We start from the raw sequence: 19,698 nt of genomic DNA, 5'->3' as shown, positions 1-19,698 counted from the left end.
GGAAATGGCAACCCACTCCAGTATTCATGCCTGGAGAATTCCATGGACAGAAGAGCCTGGCGGGCTACAGTCCAGAGCGTCACAAAGAGTCAGAGACGACTGAAACGACTTAACACACAACACACTGTAAGGATGAGTGCATTTTAACAAGACCTTCAGCTCCATTCTTAGGGACACAGCTCCAGTCCCAAGCACAAGTGAATCTTTTTATTTTATTTTTGCCGTCCACATCCTCATCTGCATAACCAGTAGGAGGTTAAGTGCAGGGAGGCTGTGGGTGTGAAAGCCAGGGGACAGGCTGAAGCCACACCCCAGCCTCCACCCGCAAAGCAGCCCAAATCCTTTCATATGCACCTCAGGCGCGCTTTCTTAGAGCAAGAATGGCTGCATAGGGTGGAGATTTGGCATAGAGTTGCCAGATAAAATACAGGGCACTCAGTCACATTTCAATTTCAGAGAAATAATACGTGGGACACACACTGAGAAAGCATTTGTTTTCTGAAGTTCAAATAATGCCTGGGACACACTTATCCTACCTCATCATTTGACCTTTCTCTGAATTCACGTTGGTATTGTATTTGCATTTATTCTATTTGTGTTTACTCTATCCATCAACCCTGATTTGGTGGCTCATTAGGAAAAGAGCTGCAGGGGTTGGTGACGGGCTGCAGTCTGTGGCCACTTGGCCTTCCTTGAGAGACCTGTCGGGAAACCCCAGAGACGAGAAGGAGGAAGAGGAGACAAGAGGCTTCGATGAGGAGTAAGCCACACCTACATCACTGACTCAATGGACATGAGTTTGAGCAAGCTCTGGGAGATGGTGAAGGACAGGGAAGCCTGGCGTGCTGCAGTCCATGGCGTCACAGAGTCAGACATGAATGAGCGGCTAAGCAACAATAGGTCAAAAAAGGGGTCAGAGTCTTAATGCTGGGTACTGGAGGCAGAGGTGGAGGAATTGAGATGCTTACTTTGGAACAGAAAAGGCAGGTCAGGGAGGGTGGGCTTGACTGTCTTCCTCCACTGATCAGTTCTCACCTCGCTGGGCAGCCCTGGGTGGCTCTTATGGGTACAGCCAGGGCCAAGGTGGGGCAGGGACAAGGAGTCAGAGTCCAGGCCAGCAACGGGGTAGGTGGCCACGGAGAAAGGGCCTGCCAGACCAGCTTCCCCAGGAGGTTGGTTGGCATTTGCCAGTGTCCAGCAAGGACCAAGGCAGGCTTCTGGGGGGTGAAGTCCCAAGAGGTACTCACCTGGGTTGTCCCCAGTGAAGGCCACCACTTTGCATCCTGGAGGAAACCCATAGCGCTGGACGAAGTAGGAAGAGATGGCTCCCTGAGGAGAGAAAGCAAGTGCGTTCTGTAGAAGCAAATCCCACCTGCTTGGCACAGCTGCCCACCCTTCAGGCCACGGGAAAGCAACAGGCCTGGGCGAGGCCAAGAGGCTCATCACAGCCGGGACGTCCTGTTCACAGAACACCAGCAGAGCCCAGCGCGGGGCTGGGACCATGAACATGAAGTTGTCCCACTGCCTCAAGGCACACTTGCTTGATTTTGAGTCAAGGCAGCTAGAACAAAACAGTCGCCAACGTGGGCTTGCTTTGTAAGCTCCAAATTCTGGATGTTGCGTTAAATATAAATAAATGAGAGGAGAAAATCATTAAACAAACTCGTGGAAGTACATAATGCCTTACACACATGCTCTACCAGTCTAGCAATCAGATCATGAGCAATCAGACATGCATGCACAGAGGTCAACGTTCTAAAGAAAATAAACCACGGAAAGGCGGTGTGGGGGAGGAGCCTCCATCAGGAACCGAAGCTCTCAGGGCCCCTTCGAGACTTCCTGTGGGATCAGAGGGCAGGGATACCTTCCAGACAGACTTACAGTCATTAGAAAGCATAGTTATGAAAAGAAAGCTCCCCCTCCCCCTGCCACCTTCAGCTTTCCCTGTCTTTCTCTTAGTTCCAAAAATTTAAAATAAATGATGAGACTTCCTGGGACTTCCTTAGTGGTCCGGTGGTTAAGACTCTACCCTTCCACTGCAGGGAGCGTGAGTTCAATCCCCGGTTGAGGAACTAAGGTTCCACATGCCCAGTGGCACAGCCAAAAAAATTTTTTAAAAAAGGATTTCCCAGTGTCTGGGAAGACCATTTTCCTCCATCCAACAAAATTTCGGATTTCCATGCGAATAAAGCCTGGGAGATAAATGTCTTGGCCTGGGTTGTCTCAGAGAACAGTCTGAGTCAGGGCTTGTACAGGTGGCTTATTTGGGGAAATGACCCCAGGAAATGAGGGTGGGGGTTGAAAGAATGAAATGGAAGGGGTGAAAGCCCAGCCAAGGGTACTCTGGGGAGCCAGAGCTGGCTGTGGGCAGCATTTGAGGCAGGCTGTCCTCTTCGGGGTGGGACAGGGAGCAGCTCGCCACAGCTCCCCGCAGGAGAAAAGGTGTGTGTGGGGGGTTAACTCCCCGATCCTCCAGGCTGGCAGGGCACAGGTGCAGAATTCCAGAAGGCCCCAGGGCAGAAGAGGGAAATGAGCTCCAGCTTAGGCAGGCGGCCGCCAAGGGACACGGGAGGCCATGACTGCTGGCGGAAAAGGGGGGCTGGGAGGTTGCGAGGCGGAGGCGTCGCTGCATGACATCTCCACAAATTTTCCTGCAGACAAGGAGAGGAAGCCATCTGGGCACCACCTTCAGAAAAAGAGATGACAGAAAACATGAATTTTGCTTGTTTCCCCCCATCACGTGGGTACATATGTTTCAAACGAAAACACACTTTTCCAAATCAGTTCTTTTCTGCTCCTCAAGCTGCTCGTGTCTGCGCGAGGCCCCTCTCGGAGGCATGTGTTCTTGGTGGAAGGCAAACAAAGCTGGCTGCTGTGGACAAAACACCGCTCTCCATCGACTGGAAACGAAGAGCCGAGTGCAATACCAGCCCCAGAGGCTGGGCTGTTTTCTCTTCGCCCTTCCTTCTTTCCTTCCTGCTTCTATGGGGCAGGACACCCTTAGCTCTGCGCGCTGGCTTCACGGCACCCTCTGCGAGATACGTGTGGGCTCGGTCGCGTCTGACTCTTTATGATCCCATGGTCATTCTATCCCAGGCAAGAATACTGGAGGGGGTTGCCATTTCCTCCTCCAGGGGATCATCTTGACCCAGGGATCAAACCCAGGTCTCCTGCATCGGCAGGCGGGTTCTCTACCACTGAGCCACCTGGGAACCCCACCCTTGGGATGATGATGATCTGGCTCTGACATTTCGCTCATGGTGGCAAAGGCTGTTTTCAGCTGCTCACTGTTGATAGAAAAGTGTTTCCGTGGCTGGAACTGCCAACAGGAGGCACTCGTGGTAGCCTGGTTCTCCTCGTGCCCTGGTCTCCCTCACAGCTAACACTCTGCCCCACCCAGCGCTCCCACTTGTTCTGGGGTGGGGCAGGTGCTTCCCACCAAATGGCCGAGTGCAGGGCGTAGCCGAGAACTCAGCTGGCCAACTAGGAGAAACCAGAGCATGGACAGCCAGTGGCTATTCTGAATATGGGTGCTGATGGTCAAAGTTCTTTCACTGATTTGTTCCCTTTATCAGATATGTGTGCTTAGTCGCTCAGTCCTGTCCGACTCTTTGAGACCCTGTGGACTATAGCCTGCCAGGCTCCTCTGTCCATGGGATTCTCCAGGCAAGAATACTACAGTGGGTTGCTATGCCCTCCTCCTGGGGATCTTCCCCACCCAGGGACTGGACCCAGCTCTCCCACACTGCAGATGGATTCTGTATCATCTGAGCCACTAGGGAAGCAGATATAGATTTTGCAGATATTTTCTCCCAGTTGGTAGGTTGCCTTTTCACTTTGTTAATGGTTTCCTTTGCTGTGCAGAAGCTTTTCATTTTGCGGTAGTTATACTTGTTGAGTTCGCTTTAGTTGCCTCTGCTTTTAGGGTTTTTTTCTTAATATTTATTAGTCTACGCCAAGTGTTAGTTGTAGCACGCTGGATCTTCAATCTTCGTTTTGGTGGCATGCAAACTCTTAGCTGTGGCAGGTGGGATGTGGTTCCCTGACCAGGTTTGAAGCTGGGCCCCCTTCATTGGGAGTGTGCCATCTTAGCCACGGGGCCACGATGGGAAGCCCCCTGCTTTTAGTTTCAAATGCAAAAAAAAACCTCTGCCAAGATGGGTATCAAGGAGCTAACCACCGGTTTTCTTCCCAGAGTTTTACAGTTTCAAATTTTAGATTCAAGTCTTTAATCCATTATAGATTAATTTCTGTATCTGGAGTAAGACAGTGGTCCGGTCTCATTCTTCTGCATGTGGCTGTCCCAAGTGCTCTTCCTATTAGCCCTGGGACCAAGCACCATCTTAAGTACATTAAATGTATCACCTCATTCATTCTGCACAACAGCCTGACAGAAAGTAGCAGTATTCCTGCTGCTCCAGAAACAGTGGAAGCAACTAGGAAACTGAGGCACAAGGTCACAAAGGCGGTTAGCAGCAGAGCCCAATTCCACCCCAGACAGTGTGGCTCCGGGGCCCGTGCTCTCCCCAGATCATTGGCACTTCTTTTTATTTTCTCCAGACTGCCTGCCCCAAGCTTCAGTGGCGGTCCCTATCCCTTAAATTTCCATCTTGTGCATTTTTTCCTAAGGAATGCAATCACCCAGAACATATGCCTTTAGTCCTTTTCCCATTCTAATTATTCTCCAGGGCGCAATTTTCCAAAGTCCACTCCCCAACCCCCTCACCCCCTCACCCCTGCCACGAGGCAGGAATCTGCAAGTGGCCCTCAGCACCCGAGTGCAAGGCAGGGATCCAGACATTTCTCTGACTCATGTCAACTACTTATCTTGTGCTAGACAAAGGCCCATGTGTGCGTGCCCTTGTGTAAACGGATGGATGTGTGGGGGGATGGGGGGTGCGTGTGTGTACTATACCACTTCCCCAGCAGCAAACCAGCTCCCCGGTGAGCCTTGCCGCCGGGCAGGGGACCTACCACAACGGAGCAGGATGGCACCGGCCGGCCAAGCTTCTCCTCTAAGCGAGGTGCGCAGGCTCCAAGGCAAGCCTGTGACCAGACTTTGTCCTGAATCTGCAGCAAATTCATTCCAGAACCTAAGGAAGGAAGGATACAAGAAGGAAAACACAAATTTTTTTTTTAATGTGTCCTTTCTTCATTTTTTTCCCAATTTCTGGGCCACAGCTTGTGGCATGAGGGGTCTTAGTTCTTCAGCTAAAGAGCAAACCCGAGCTCCCTCTATTGGCGGTGTGGAGTCTTAACCACTGGACTGCCAGGGAAGTTCCGAGAGAAATCTTTAAAAAAACTTTTGTAAAAATGCACAAATCTAGCCAAGAGTGGATCATTCTCCCGGCAAACCTGTACCTGGAGCTCTTCCCTGATGGAATGTATACAATGGCTCTGGGTCACTCTGCAGGGGGCCTCTGGTTCTCTAAGACCTGGCCGGGGGAGGGCAGCTCCCAGGAGCAGCATCTGGGATGGCTCTGAGTATCCCCTGGGGTTCAAGGCTCTGAGGCAGCCCTGGCACTGATGTGGGATTTCTCAATGACATCTAACCTTTCGGGGGATGCTCTCATGTGCCTCTAAACTTCCTCATATTCATCACTAAGATCAGCTATGTGCGTGTGAAAGTCACTCTGTCGTTCTGACTCTTTGCGATCCCAGGGACTGTAGCCTGCCAGGCTCCTCTGTCCATAGAATTCTCCAGGCAAGAATACTGGAGTGGGGAGCCATACCATTCTCCAGGGGAACTTCCTGACCCAGGGATCAAACCCAGGTCGGTCTCCTGCACTGCAGGCAGATTCCTTACCTTTGAGCCAACAGGGAAGCCCTGGTGATCAGCTGACTCTTCCCTAAAATAATCTACTTCTCCTGAGGATGAAAAGTGGGGAGAATCCAGAGCACAGGTGGACGGCCCTCTTCCTGGGGTCCAGGAGGAGGCAGACCAGTGGGCTGGGTGTGAGACGGTTAGACAACTGGTAAATTAGTAGGTGACTTCCAAGGCGAGTGAGGGGAACAGGTGGAGCTCAGTAATGTCCAGAGCAGCGATGGAACTTTCTCTGGCAGCAATCAGCAGCCCCGCTGAGTGTGGAGAACACTGGTGGGAACAGGCTGCTCCACGTGTAGCACTCTGCCGGCCTGAGCTCCAAGGAGCTGGGCTCCTGTGCGGGAGGAAGCTTTTCTTCTCCAGATTGTGAGCAAAGCTTGGGGACCACTCCTTAGTCACTTCACTCTCTCTCCTTGCAAACTAAACTAGTGTCTGGCACACGACGCACTCAGACACTTCAGCTGAACTCCCAGAGACTCGGAGTGTCCCAAGGGTTTCCTGAGGTCACTCTCGCGGGCCTGGGCTCTTGCTCTGCCTCCTTGGGCCCTCCTTCCGCTCTAGCCTCAACCCAGAGCTCCTTCAGCAAGCTCCTCCCAGCTCTCCTTCCTCACTGGCATCACCTGCATTTATTTTTGTCAGGGCTTTGATTCCAGAAGCTCATCACTCTCCTGAGTTCTCCAAATGTGAACCAGAACTTCAAAATATAACTCCTGAGGGAGCCAGGCTCCAAGACGGTGCCTGTTCATCCCCCAGTCCTCGTGTTCACACCATTTGTGGTCCCTTCTTCTGGTACCCAGAGGTCTGCGTGACCAGGGACAGGAGGAGAGTGACCTACGTCACTCCCAAGATTAGCGTGTAAAAGACTCAGCAGCTTCTGCTTGGCTGCTGTCTCTCTTACCCTTCCCTTGGGGTGAAATCTAGTTCCCAAATGGTGGTGTTGGGGGGGTTAGGACAAGGAACTGAGACCTCCGGCCAACAGCCATGTGTGTGGCCTGGAAGTGGATCCTCCAACCCCAGTCGAGCCTTTAGATGACCGCAATGCTGCAGGCCAGATTGACTGCCACTTCCTCAGAGACCCAGAGCCAGAAGCATCCAGTCAAGCCACTCCCTGATTCCTGACCTTCAGAAACTCTGTGAGATAATAAGCATTGATGGCCCTCAGCTGCAAAGCACTGGGGTCATTTGTCACCCGCAAAAGCTAACTAACACACTCCCTTCTTGGCAACAGACAGTAGGGATGGAAGACTGGACAAGGCTCACGCTGCCGCGCACCCGCTGGACAGGCCCATCCCTGGACTCTGAAGACCTACCATCACTGTGGTCCACAGGGGAGTAAGACCCAAGGAAGAGAGAAGCCGCAAAACTGCTGACCAAGGAAATCCTCTGCGAAAGAGAAAGGTACAGGGAGATTTATGACTCACCTTCATGAACAACTGACTACCTGTGACACACACACAACAGGACGAGAGCCTGAAGTTGGGGAGGGAAGTAGAAACTTGGAGCGAGATGCCCCAGCAGTGAGAGGACGGAGGATCCCTCGTCTCGCAGGGCACTTTGAGTGGCTGGAACACCATGCGGTGACTCCTTAGGAAAGCCCCTCGCTCCGCGGTTTCTGACAAGTCATAAAACGGCCAGGTTCACAACGACAGAGGGAAAAAATGAGTTCCCTGGTGGCCTAGAGGTAAGGATTCCGGGCTTTCCCTGCTGGGGTCCTGGGTTCAATCCCTGGTCAGGGAACTAAGAAGCCCACAAGCCTCGCAGCGCAGCCAAACAACGAAAACAAAACCCTATGAAGAAGCCAGCCTGAGGGAAGGCAGTTTTCACCGGAATCCATATGCCGGGGAGTGTGGTGCCCTGATTTCCTTCCTCCATTTCTATGGCCTTTATTCACAGAGGAAGTAGATGTATGGCCACAGAATTCAGAGCCAAGCAAGACCGTCTCAGGAGTTCAGAATGAGTAGAAGTGAAAGCCGTCCCCTTTGAAAGCCAGAGACCCCAAACATGAAAGGCAGGAACTGATAATTGATTTCAAATGTCACCCGGAGGGTCTGTCCCACATAGGAATCACAGGCACGTGGACCAGCGCAGAGAATGCCATCCCCTCCTGTTCACAATCGAGCCACCTCTTCTACACACAGACTCTGGAGAATTTTTATCATCCCGTCCACTTCATCAATGGCTAACACTGCAGAATAATCTGGAACTTTGACTCACTAAATAGTAAACTGCATGTTAAGATTAAAAAAGCAGTATGGTTTAACACAAGCCCATCATTTTCTAGTTACTTAGAGACGCCAGGCCACTGAGCTGCCCCTCGGGTGGCATTAAGTTCCGGCTTTCAGCAACTGTGGCTCAAGGAATGGAACCTGGGTTCCTGGGATACAGGTTCTGGTGTTGAAGGGCCACAGCTAGAGACACACTGGTCCGGGTTTACAAATTTCCTAAGAAAACAGAGACTCCAAGCCTATCAAGCGCCTGTTAGGCAACCTGCATCAACGACAGGATAGTGAGCCCAAAAGTAAAAGTGTTGGTCGCTTAGTCGGGTCCAACCCTATGCAGCCCCACAGACTATAGCCCACCAGGCTCCTCTGTCCATGGGATTCTCCAGGCAAGAATACTGGAGTATGTTGTCATTTCCTTCTCCAGGGGAGCTTCCTGATTCAGGTATCAAACCCAGGTCTCCTGCACTGCAGGCAGATTCTTTACTGCCTGATGCACCAGGGAAGCCCAGGAAATTGAGGAGACAGAGATGAAGGGCACCCAGATCCACTCAGGTGGTCCCCGGAACACACCAGGCCCCCTGCTCCCACTCTGACCCTGACCTCTACCCTCTTGTCAGGAGAGTCTCTGACTTTCCTTTCCTACAATTCCGTTCTTTCCTTCCTCTTTGGAAAAAGCCTGACAATGAGAATAAAAGCAAATTGAATATATATCATTTTTAATGTCCGCTCATCAATGTTTTTAGCCCATGTACATGAGATGTATATTTATGCAAAATTACAGAAAGAATTCGACCCTGACTTGTAATCAAAGAGGAACGTTTAACCAACCTCTGTGCATGAGTAGGCCTCGGGGTTCTGCTGGTAAATCTTTGCAATCTGGTTTCCTGTAAATCGCTGGAGAAAGAGTGCAAGTGCTTAAAAACCCATGTCCTATGGAGAATGATCAACTCCATAAAGTACAGAGTTAGCACAGCAGGCTCTGAATAAGAGCTTAAGAAGGTTTCTGAAATCTGGAAATGTGTGATGTCTGTTGAACACCCTTAGTAATAATCTCGCTTCTCACGTGGCAGGATGTCTTCTCTGACCGAAGGCGCCCATGCAGGGGACTCATGTATTTTCCTAACCCACACCCTTCCTACCTCAGGTGGCCCAAATAGGGCCGGTCTTATCCCCAGAACCTCTACTCCAGGGAGGGTGGCATGATCCTGGCTAAGCCAACAGCAGCCACCCTGTGGGAGGGGGTGGGACTGCGGCTGAAGCCAACAGGAAAGAGGTACTCAATTTTTTTTTTTTTTTACTTTCCCAGGAACTGCACCAAGTGCCTGTAAGCACTGACTCCTTTCAGCTTCAAAACTACCCAAAACGTAAGTGCTCCTTGTATCTCCAAGTCAGAGAGGCCGAGATCGAGGCGCCATTACCACCCAAAGACACAGCTCAGCTCTGACCTGGGAGCAGCATTAGCAGGCCTGCCCTCGCTGGATGGGCAGTGCAGAGGGTCTAGCTCAGAACCGCAGGCCAGAGTGCCCGGGCCTGGCTCCCTGGGGCAGCAGCCACACGGCCTCCCACGATGCCCACAGGGGCCGGTCACCAGCGTGTCCTCCCAGACCCCCAGGGAGAAGGGACCAGGGCCGGCAATCAGGTCTTCCTCCTAGCCCAGCCCCTGTCCCCAGATCACCTCGTAGGCGCGGGAGCCGGTGAGGCGGCTGAGGGCCCGGGCCCCGCCCACGGCGGCCTCCAGCTGGCGGCACTGGGCCGCGGTGCTGGAGTCCATCCACACCGGGCAGTCGCTGACGGAGAAACAGGCCTGGAAAGAAGGAGCATGGGCGTGAGCTCCGCCTGCTGACCCTGGGGGCCACCCTGCCCAGCACAGCAGGTATGAAGCAGACGTCTCTTCCCCGGACGTGACCTTGGAAGACCCGTGGGTAAGCCATTCACGTCCAAACCTTGGTCTGGCCTGGGTGGAGGGGAGGTCTTTCCCCAGAAAGCTCTAGGTAGAAGGTTCTGGTGAGCACACTTGAGCACCACAGGCAACACGAGAGACGGCAAGGGGGTGGCAGGGGGCCCAAGCTGCAGCCAAGGGCAGGCTGGCCGGGGCACGTGGAGCTTGGGAGAAGAGGAGAAGCCAGAGCCTGCCTGAACAGCACCAGGGGAAACACTAGGTCCCTGGGGGAGTTTTCTGAGCAGGGGGCTTGCCAGAGTCGTGCTGGACTGCAAGGGCCCCATGTGATGAGGGCGGTGAGCACCCGAGCCTTTGTCCCGACCACAGGGGTGTGCATGGCAGGCCACGCTCACAGGACTGCTGCTCAGCCATCTTCCCACACCCCTGACGATGCCCCAAAGCCTGAGGCTTCAGGACCTACGGAGCTCGGGACCCTTCTTCCCTACCACCTCCCTCAGAAGTTTCTCAGCCTCCCACAAGCCAGCCATAGTCACCTGTAGCTGCTCACGCAGCTGAAGGTCCGGTGACAGGCTTGTCAGCACCTGGCCGGCCCCCGTCTTCCAGTACACGCTTCCATGTTGCTGCCAAGGGAAAACCCAAGCCCGTGTCAGCCTCCTGGAGACCGGGAAGACCCCAGACTACACGCCAAAGAACTGGACTCCGAGTCCGCCCCGGTACTTCTAAGTCACAGAGCTCATCACCTTTATGAGACTTGGTTTTCATTTCTATAATATGAGGAGGAACTCTGCCCTGTCCACCTCAAAACATGGAGGAACAAAGAATTATGGGTCTAGATGTTGATGCCTTTGTAAAACTGTATTTAAATATATTGCTTAGAATATCATCTGACACGCACTCATTTACTCATTTAGCACTACTCAGTCAACAAACGCTGACTTATCACCTAGATCACTCCAGGATAGGACAGATGGCTGGGTAGTACCGTCCCTATTCTAAAGGATACTAGAGTTCAGTCAGGGAAAAAGACACAGTGGACAATTACAAAACTCTATTAAGGGATTTCCCCGGTGGTCCAGTGGGTAAGAATCCACCTTGCAATGCAGGGGACATGGGTTCGATCCCTGGTCAGGGAACCGAGATCCCACTTACCACGGAGCAACTAAGCCCATGGGCCACAACTAGATAGTTTGCATTGCAACATAAGATCCCGCATGCTACAACTCGGACGCAGCCGAAAAAACCCTGTGAAGGGCAGTGGCAGGGCCGCGGGAACACAGGGGAGTCTAGCCAGCTGGGGGTGTATGTGCGTAGACGTGGATATGATGACTAGGAAAGAATCCCAGAGTTGGGTGCAGGGGTGCTCCATGAAGAGAGTAACTGTGGTTGAGAGTGGCTGGCATGTGCAGGGAAGGAACCTGAGGTTCGGGTGGGGGAAGAAGGGACTGGATGGGGAGGTGGCAGCCTACCCCTTGACATCCATGCTCGGGAGGCTGGGTTTTATCTTGGGCTGGTGAGGACTCTGGATGGCCAGAGAGAATGGATGAAAGGGCTTGTGAGAGTCCTGGAGACGGTAGGCTGGAGGCAGGGAGGTGGAACAGAGGCCCAGAGAAACAGTGGGTACCAGGCCTGGGGCCACAGAGGTGGAGTTGGAGAAGAGGTGGGAAATTCAGGAGTCAGGTACAAACGAGCAGGATTCGGGGACCCCTTGGAATGTGGGGGCAGGAGGATGGAGGAATCAAGGGTGACCCTTGGGTTGTGGTCCCAGGTGGAGAGACACAACTCCCTGAGAAAGGGCACAGAAGGAGGACAGCTGGGGCAAGATGGAGCGCTCAGGCAGAGAAATGGTAAGCTTGGGGTGTTCCTGGGATACCTGGCCAAGGGGGCAGACGGGACGTGTGGGAGGGAGAGGGTGTCCAGGCTGGGGGTTCAGCTGAGGGATGCAGCCAAGACCACCAGGGCCTCTGCTTAGTGGAACAAGGACACAGTCAATACGCTTCTGTCAGGTCAGGGGAAGAAGAGGCACCTTCAGAAGAGTTGGTGAGCGCTCTCTAATGAGGGCTAAACCAGCATGGGGCAGAGTGACTCAGAGGATAACAATGGACTGGAATCCTCACTCCCCCTCCTAGCAGCTACGTGACCTTGGACAAGTGACATCACCTCTCAGTGCCTCCGTTTCCCCATGTAAATGGCAATGATAATAAAAACAGTAGCTAAAACTTGGGGTTTTTTTTCACACTGTCCTACCTATTTAACACTCACATTGAGCTCATGGCAGACTAGACTATGGAGGCACCAGAAAGCTGGACAACGTGCCCCAGGTCACTGCTTGCAAATGGCAGAGCTAGGGATCAAACCTGGAGCCCCTGTGCTAACCACTGCACGATACCTCCTGGTACAACTGTTAGGAAGACTGAGTTAGCGCAGGTAAAATGGTCAGCACCGCACCTGGCATACACTTGGCGCTCAATGTTCTTTGTCATTATTACACTGCTATCGTTATCAGCATGATTTCTGACTTTATTTTTACTTCCAGAAAAGAGAAAAGCCATTGTGTGCCCTCAAACAGTCATAATAAATTCATGTCAAAAGCTTCCTCCATCCCCTGGAGGACCTGGATCCAGTTCCTCCTCACCCGGTGTCCTCTTCTGTACAACATTTAACTGTATGCACTGTCTCAGATCCTCTGTTTCATCCTCCAAGGTCAAACAGCTATAGGGATTTGCACTGCCTCGAAACATGTGCAGTGACCCTCAAAGACGTGCACCTTCCTTTGAGGGGAGCCATCACCTCAGCATCTGCACCGCCGCCGCCCAAGACAGACGCCCCTAATGTTGCGGACAGAGGCTGAGCAAACAAACCTGGCCTGCCCCAGACAAGGCGAGGACTTGAGAGAAGTCAAAGCCCGAAGCCTTCATCTTCTCCAAGATGACATCCAGAGCCTGAGAAGAAACACAGAATCCACCATGACTGTCCTGAACCACGGAACCAGGTAACGCACAAGCCTGGATTTTAAGTGCCTGCCCTGTCAGTGGAGATAAAGAAGGAACTGAGGACTCAGGGTTTGGAAGCACTAGAGTACTTCAATTAAATGAGTAGGCATCAACCAAATAAAAGGGTGAGCTATGCTAAAAATTTTTTAAATAAATGGAACCAGAAACCAGCAATCCTCAAATTTTGCCTCTCCAATTGGTGACTTCCAAACATTCCGGAGGGCTTCTCAGGTGGCTCAGCGGTAAAGAATCCGCCTGTCAATGCAGGAGATGCCAGTTCAATCCCTTGGGTTGGGAAGATCCCCTGGAGGAGGAAATGGCAACCCACTCCAGTATTCTTGCCTGGGAAATTCCATGAACAGGGGAGCCTGGTGGGCTACTGTCCACGGGATCGCAAAGAGTCGGACAGGACTGCGCATGCACACAAATATTCGGGAAGAGCCAAAACCAGATGGCTCAAATTTTTGTTTCTCTTCTTTGCATTTTCAGTGCACCATATTACTGACATGACTTCACTGCAATGGAGAAGCAAAGAGCAAAGTTGAAGCTCCCATCAGAACAAGGCTTCAGAGACTTTCCTGGTGGTCCAGTGGCTAAGACTCTGAGCTCCCAGTGCAGGGGGCCCTGGGTTCAATCCCAGTCACGGAACTAGATCCCCCATGGCATGCAGCACAGCTAAGCATCCGAGAACTGAAAAACCTGTGGGCAGAGGACATTCAGTTGCTACCTTTGTCTGACCCCCAGTTCCAGGGTCTCAGGTCCCCTGTGCTCAATGAGAGAGCCCTCGGCTCCTATCACACTGGCCTGTGCTGTCCACACCCTAGTCCTGTGGCCTCACAGGTAACCCAGATCTGGCAACAGGCATCTTGCTTCCTCACTGGTCCTGAGCGGGCAGGCCTGGCTTGGGACGGATCTAAGCCTGACTGGGCAGGTCACAAGTCACCATGCTGAGGGCCCCTGCCCCTGGAGTGGAAGGGTCTGGGGACTGAGCACTAAGCGAAGAGTGAAGAGCCATGTCTGGATCTCAGGGTACAAGGGAGGACACAGGGCCTGAAAGCAGAATGTCTGGGAGAGGTCTGCTCTGTGGCATTTTAAAGGTGGCAGGACTTCTCAGCTGCTCTGGTTTCAGCACCTGGAAGCCCTCTGTGTCTCCTCAGCTCAGGAGTCCTGACACCAGCGAAGACCGAGGCTGGCCCTGGACCGTGCAGATTCCACTTGCCCAGGAGGACCTGGTCTCAACAAGCACTCTCATGAGCTGCCACCTTCAGGCTTCTAAGCAAATTTCCAAGTCTGCTGGTGAGACGGGCTGGGACAAGAGGGACAGGAATCCGTGTCTTACCTGGACCCACATCAGGACCGGAGAGGTCACTGTCAGGCCATCCTTGTGAACATGAACTCCACCCTGAGTCCTACAAGCAGAAGAGATAATGTGGGACAGAGCCTCAGGTGGGGGCCCAGCAGTGGCAGATCCTGGATCCCTCCCACAGAAGGAAAAGCACACCACCCCTAGCCTTGTGGGGGAACTCTAGATTGAACAGAGAAGATGACAGGCAAGGTGGAGAGAGAAGGAACGGAAATTGCCCAGTGTGGCTCAGAGGTGGCAATTCTCCGAAAGCACCAGCAAAAACAAGCCTTCTAAATATAAGGTGTTCACCCTGCAAGGCTGTCACTCGGAGCAGTGGGCATAAAGGGGTTGGGAAAGTTTGGCGTTGGATGAGAAGCCCTTCCAAGTCCACTTCCTAATTTTGGAGTGAGGAGGCCTTTTAAATGATGACTCAAAATCAAGAAGCAACAGAAAGAGAGACTGAGATATTCAATGACATAAAAACAAAAGCTCAAATATGGACAATAATCCAAGCAGAAGAGAAGAAATAATAAATTTAATAAAAATTAGAGCACGAGTCAGAGAAGGCAATGGCAGCCCACTCCAGCACTCTTGCCTGGAAAATCCCATAGACGGAGGAGCCTAGTAGGTTGCAGTCCATGGGGTCGTGAAGAGTCGGACACGACTGAGCGACTTCACTTTCACTTTTCACTTTCATGCATTGGAGAAGGAAATGGCAACCCACTCCAGTGTTCTTGCCTGGAGAATCCCAGGGATGGGGGAGCCTGGTGGGCTGCTGTCTATGGGGTTGCACAGAGTCAGACATGACTGAAGTGACTTAGCAGCAGCAGCATGAACAATTCTATGGCCACAAATTTGATAGGCTAGATGAAACAGACCAATTCCTTGAAAGATACAAACTACCAAAACTCTCAGAGGGGTGGCCTGTAGTAATATAAAATATGAAAGCAAGAGAGCCTCCAACCTTAGCTCAAAGGAGACATATGAGCTGGGGAAGAAGTAGATGGCAACACGAGGTGATGGGCAGTGAGACAGAGAGGCCAGAAGGGAAGGTTTCAAAGAGGAAGTGCTATGTAAAACAGACATGGACGGACACTTCCACCAGGACCACTCCAAGCCACCTCAAAATCAATGAATCCACAACTGCTATGAACTGAATTGTATCCTTCGAAGTTCACCGTGTCCCAAGCCCCAGTACCATATAATGTGACTGTGTTTGGAGATGGTACCTTTAAAGAAGTAAGTAAGTTACAATGAAGTCATCAGGGTGGGCCCTAATCCAGTATGGTTGATGTCCTTATAAAAGATAAGGATATAAATAACCAGGAGATGCCAGGGGTGCACTCACATAGAAGGATGACCATGTGAGAGGAAGCAAAGAAGGCAGCATCTGGAAAGTCATGAGAGAGATCTCAGAGGAAACCAACCCTGCCAGCACTTAGAACTTGGACTTCCAGACTCCAGAACAGTAAGAACTAAATGTCTGTTGTTTGGATTGCCCTGGTGGTCCAGTCATTAAGAATCCAGTGCCAATGCAGGGGACACAGGTTCAACCCTTGGTGCAGGAAGATTCCACACGCCTCGGGGCAACTAAGCCCGTGTCACAACTACTGAGCCTCTAGAGCCTGTGCTCCACAAGAGAAGTCACCCCAATAAGAAGCCCGCACACGGAAACCAGAGAGCAACCCCCACTCCCCGCAACTAGAGAAAGCCTTCTCGCAGCCACAGAGACTCAACGCAGCCAAAATATTAATTAATTTAAAAGTCTGTTGTTTAAACCACCCAGTCTGTGGGATTTTGTTCTGGAAGCCCTACTAAACTAATACAAAAATCTAAAATCATGATCTTTTTCCCAGAAACCAATTCTCTTTCACAGTCTACTATCCACCCTGAAGGCCAGCCAGAAGCCTCACCCTCATATCTCATAAAAAATTCTGCACCAAGACCTGTCAATTTTACCACCCAGCTCTCTCTCACCCAATCAATATCATTTCTCATCCAGATGATCTTTGGAAACCTCCTCGGTGGTTTCCCAACATGTACTTTGGCCACATCCTATCTGCGTTGCCACTGCACCCAGAAAGATCTTTTTAAAAAACAAAAACAACCGTCTCACACTGTACCCTCCCCCAATCCCTACAGCCCTACAGTGGGTGACCATAGCTTTTAGGATAAAGATAAACTCCATTCCATGGCCTATATGGTCCAACCCAGCCTCCACCTCTATGGCCCAACCCACCCTCTCTGCTCCCTAGTCATTCAGCCTTCTTCAGCTCCATGAATGAGCAGTGCTCCTTGCCACAGGGCCTTTGCATGTGCTATTCTTTCTGCCTGGAAAGCTCTCTACCATCTATCACCTGGCTAACCCCACTCATTCAGATCTTGGCTTAAGCACTACCTCCTTAGAAACATTCTCTAACCTACTCTTCCAACTCTAGATCACATTTCTTTACAGTAAGTACTTAAAGAAGTGAGTTCCTGTCCATCAATGGTCTTCTTTGAGTTTATTAAAAAAAAAAACATTCTTTTTTTTTTTTTTTTTTTATTCAATCAGTCTTTGCTTGATATTAATCTTCCCCACTAAATGTGAAGAACTGGGAGAGCAAGAACCATGACTCTTTTTGCTTCACCATCAAATCCCAGCATGCAGCACAGTGCTTGGTACAAAGTGTCAGCTGATGCCTACTACATATATGAAGCCATGTGCAGAATTCGGAAAGAATGCAGGAGAATGCATTCCAGGCACAAAATAAAGAAGCTGAGTGATGTGTCAAGATCACCCTTCTTGCAATTTGAGGAAACCAGAATAGTGTGGTTTATAAATATAAAAAGTTGGAATTCATGGCAGTCCAGTGGTTAGGACTCCATGCTTGCACTGCAAGGAGCACAGGTTCGATCCCTGGTCAAGGAACAACCATCCCACAAGTGGCATGCAGTGGGGCAAAAAAAAAAAAAAAGGGTTTGGGGTGAACCCCCAAACCACCCCCTACACACACACAGGCACCCTAGGTACATACCCAAATTCTACAAGGTCTCTGTCAAAATGCACACTGTCTTCATAGAAGACACTCAGCTCTGCATCAACAGCAACAACTTTTACCTGGAAGGTAAAATATTAAAAATAATGGATAGACTTTTCCTCAGCTTCTATATTGGTCCAGGGATATGAACATCACCAAGTGAATCCCGGCCCCCTAGTAGTGGTTCAGTCTGGAGACCTCCTTGAGGCTGAGGTGCATCATTGCAATTATCTGGGTAAGAGGCCTCATCTGACAACATATCCAAAGACTTAGTAAAATGAAGAAGTGGAAGCTAAACAGAAACACCCCGAAACACTCAGGGAATTTCTGCCCTCCCAAACAGCCAAAGCCAAAATCCTCTAGAAGTAGATGTTCATAGATGAGCTGGTTCCTGTGCCAGGCAAGAAGGTCTGAGAAAGTCCTAGAGGAAAGGAATGGGAGGCAGGGTTTGGAGACGTCTCTGGGGTGTCCACGCCTGCAGGGATCTAAAAGACCAGGCAAGGTCCCCGGTTTGTTCCCAAAGGCCATGATCAAGGACCAGAGATACATGTCCCAACGGAGCAGACCTCCAAACTCAAGGGTACAACTCCTTTACTGGACAGATGGGGAAACAGGCCTAGCAAGACAACCTGACTTATCTAAGGTCCTCCCAGGAGTTTCTGGTCGGGGATTGACCACAGCCTTGCTCCCCTAACCCATCTGTGGAGAGGGGTTTGTCTTTAACTGCGACCATGTCCTAAGTTAAGGAGAACGAGCTCCTTGATACCCCAAACTGGAAAGCAAATCTTGACTCTGCCTGCCTGGGTGCTTGACTCTGGGAGCAGCACAGTCGGGCAGGCTGACCTGGGCACGCTGGTGCCATCCAAGGGCTGTCACGGGCGGGACAAAGTTCAGGTGTACATCGTGCCCATTTCACTTAAAAAAAAGCTTCAAGCGGTGATCTGGTTCCCGGTCACTGGCTCCGCCTGCGTGTCTGCCCGTCTGTCTGGCCCTCTGTTTAAAGGAGCTGAGTTCCTTCGGGTCCCTGGCAACCTGTGCTCAAGGAGGCGCGCGAGCCTTTGCGGTTCCCCGGGCATTTCCCTGCCACGTGCCCACGGATCCCTTGAAGGAGTGGGGGTGGAGGGCCCCCTTTCTGGGAGAGCCGGGGTACAGGCCTGGTGGAGGTGCTGGGTCCCCGGGGAAGCCCGAGAAGGAAGCGCTCGCAGCACGGCCCAGGGTTCCGGGTGCCGGGGTCCCCGCCAGCCCGCCCGGCGTCGCGGAGGAAGCGGCCCACCCGGGCCCGCGCTCGGACCCGCGCCGATACCTGCTGCGTGCTGAAGTCCCAGCCCAGGCAGCAGCGGCGAGCGGCGCGCTCGGCCATGGCCGCGGAGGAGCCGGCGGCGCACGGCTCCGTCAGTCCTTCCCGCCGCCGGACTGTCGCCGCGCTCCAACGCGCAGACACGCCGGGCCCGCCCCTCGCCCCGCCCGGCCCACCTCCCGGACCCGGGGCCCCCGCCGCCTTGCGCTCTGGCGCCACCTGCTGGTGAACGAGGTGAGGACGCGCCGCAGCTCGGCATCGCCTGCTTTTCGCACCTGGGCGATCGACCCGCAGCCCGCTCCCTCCAACCCCACGTCGCCCCGCCTCGCATCCAAATGTGCTCCCTGCGCGGACCCGGCCTTGTCGCGGCCTGCCTTCTCTTGGAGGACGCCTGGACCAAAGGATTCATCCTTAGGCCGGCTTATTCCTACCTGTCACTCTGAGAGCCCGGAGTCTGGGACCTCCAAGTTCGTCTCTCGGGTGCTGGAGCAGCTGTCCGCTCATGGTGCTGAGTTAGGGGACACAAGGAGATGGACCCAGGGACTGAATCTGTGCTGAAAGCGAAGAGTCCCAATCCCTGGACCACCAGGAAATTCCGTAGGCGTTAGATTTGAAGTACTTTTAAAAATTCAGCACTGTTTTTACAGTTGACTCATATGTATTCTCTGGTTCCCAAACCATGCACCCAGGTGCTCTGGGAAGGTGCAGGGAACCCACAGGGGTGCAGCGGGATATTTTTACTTTTGGAGGGAAACACAGGGATACTCATCTCAACCTTTGTCAGTCTCCAAGGGCACTGGTAAGTCGTTGACTGTCGACTGCTAGGCAGTCAACTGTTCTAACACTGGATTTGCTAGATTCTTTTCTAGGATAAAGCATCATATCTTTGCACAACTGTGTCACAGTGATCAGCAAATCGCGATGATTAAGCAGTCATGGTGATAAACAAGTACTGCAGGAAAATTAAAGTGAAAAAATAAGGGCAGTGGTTTTCAGTCTGATCCTAATCTTTGAAGAGTTGTGCAACACCCATCAGGCACACACATCCCCTTAGTGAGTAATTATGCTTGTTTAAGAAGGAAATGAAATTATTTTCTCTC

At 52.0% G+C, this 19,698-nt stretch overlaps 1 protein-coding gene across 2 annotated transcripts in view; it reads right to left on the bottom strand.

Moving 5' to 3' along the window:
• Positions 1–18,718, bottom strand: part of XYLB (xylulokinase) — a 43,472-nt gene extending 24,754 nt beyond the window's left edge. The window contains exons 1-10 of one of the 2 annotated variants that reach the window (XM_061127804.1): positions 18,605–18,718; positions 17,299–17,381; positions 14,276–14,345; positions 12,805–12,885; positions 10,480–10,566; positions 9,722–9,850; positions 8,875–8,940; positions 7,135–7,207; positions 4,975–5,093; positions 1,248–1,329 (exon numbers count right to left, since the gene is read on the bottom strand). In XM_061127804.1, coding sequence (XP_060983787.1) covers positions 1,248–1,329; positions 4,975–5,093; positions 7,135–7,207; positions 8,875–8,940; positions 9,722–9,850; positions 10,480–10,566; positions 12,805–12,885; positions 14,276–14,345; positions 17,299–17,381; positions 18,605–18,661 — 847 coding nt within the window. In that variant the 5' untranslated portion in view covers positions 18,662–18,718. The remainder of the gene's footprint in view (positions 1–1,247; positions 1,330–4,974; positions 5,094–7,134; positions 7,208–8,874; positions 8,941–9,721; positions 9,851–10,479; positions 10,567–12,804; positions 12,886–14,275; positions 14,346–17,298; positions 17,382–18,604) is intronic. The other variant, XM_061127805.1, reaches the window with a different exon arrangement.
• Between the last annotated feature and the right edge of the window lie 980 nt (positions 18,719–19,698).

The sequence above is a fragment of the Dama dama genome, chromosome 24, assembly GCF_033118175.1.
Source record: "Dama dama isolate Ldn47 chromosome 24, ASM3311817v1, whole genome shotgun sequence".
NCBI classification, from domain to species: domain Eukaryota; kingdom Metazoa; phylum Chordata; class Mammalia; order Artiodactyla; family Cervidae; genus Dama; species Dama dama.
The sequence above is the reverse complement of the archived record's forward strand: the minus strand, read 5'-3'. Positions and strand labels throughout refer to the sequence as shown.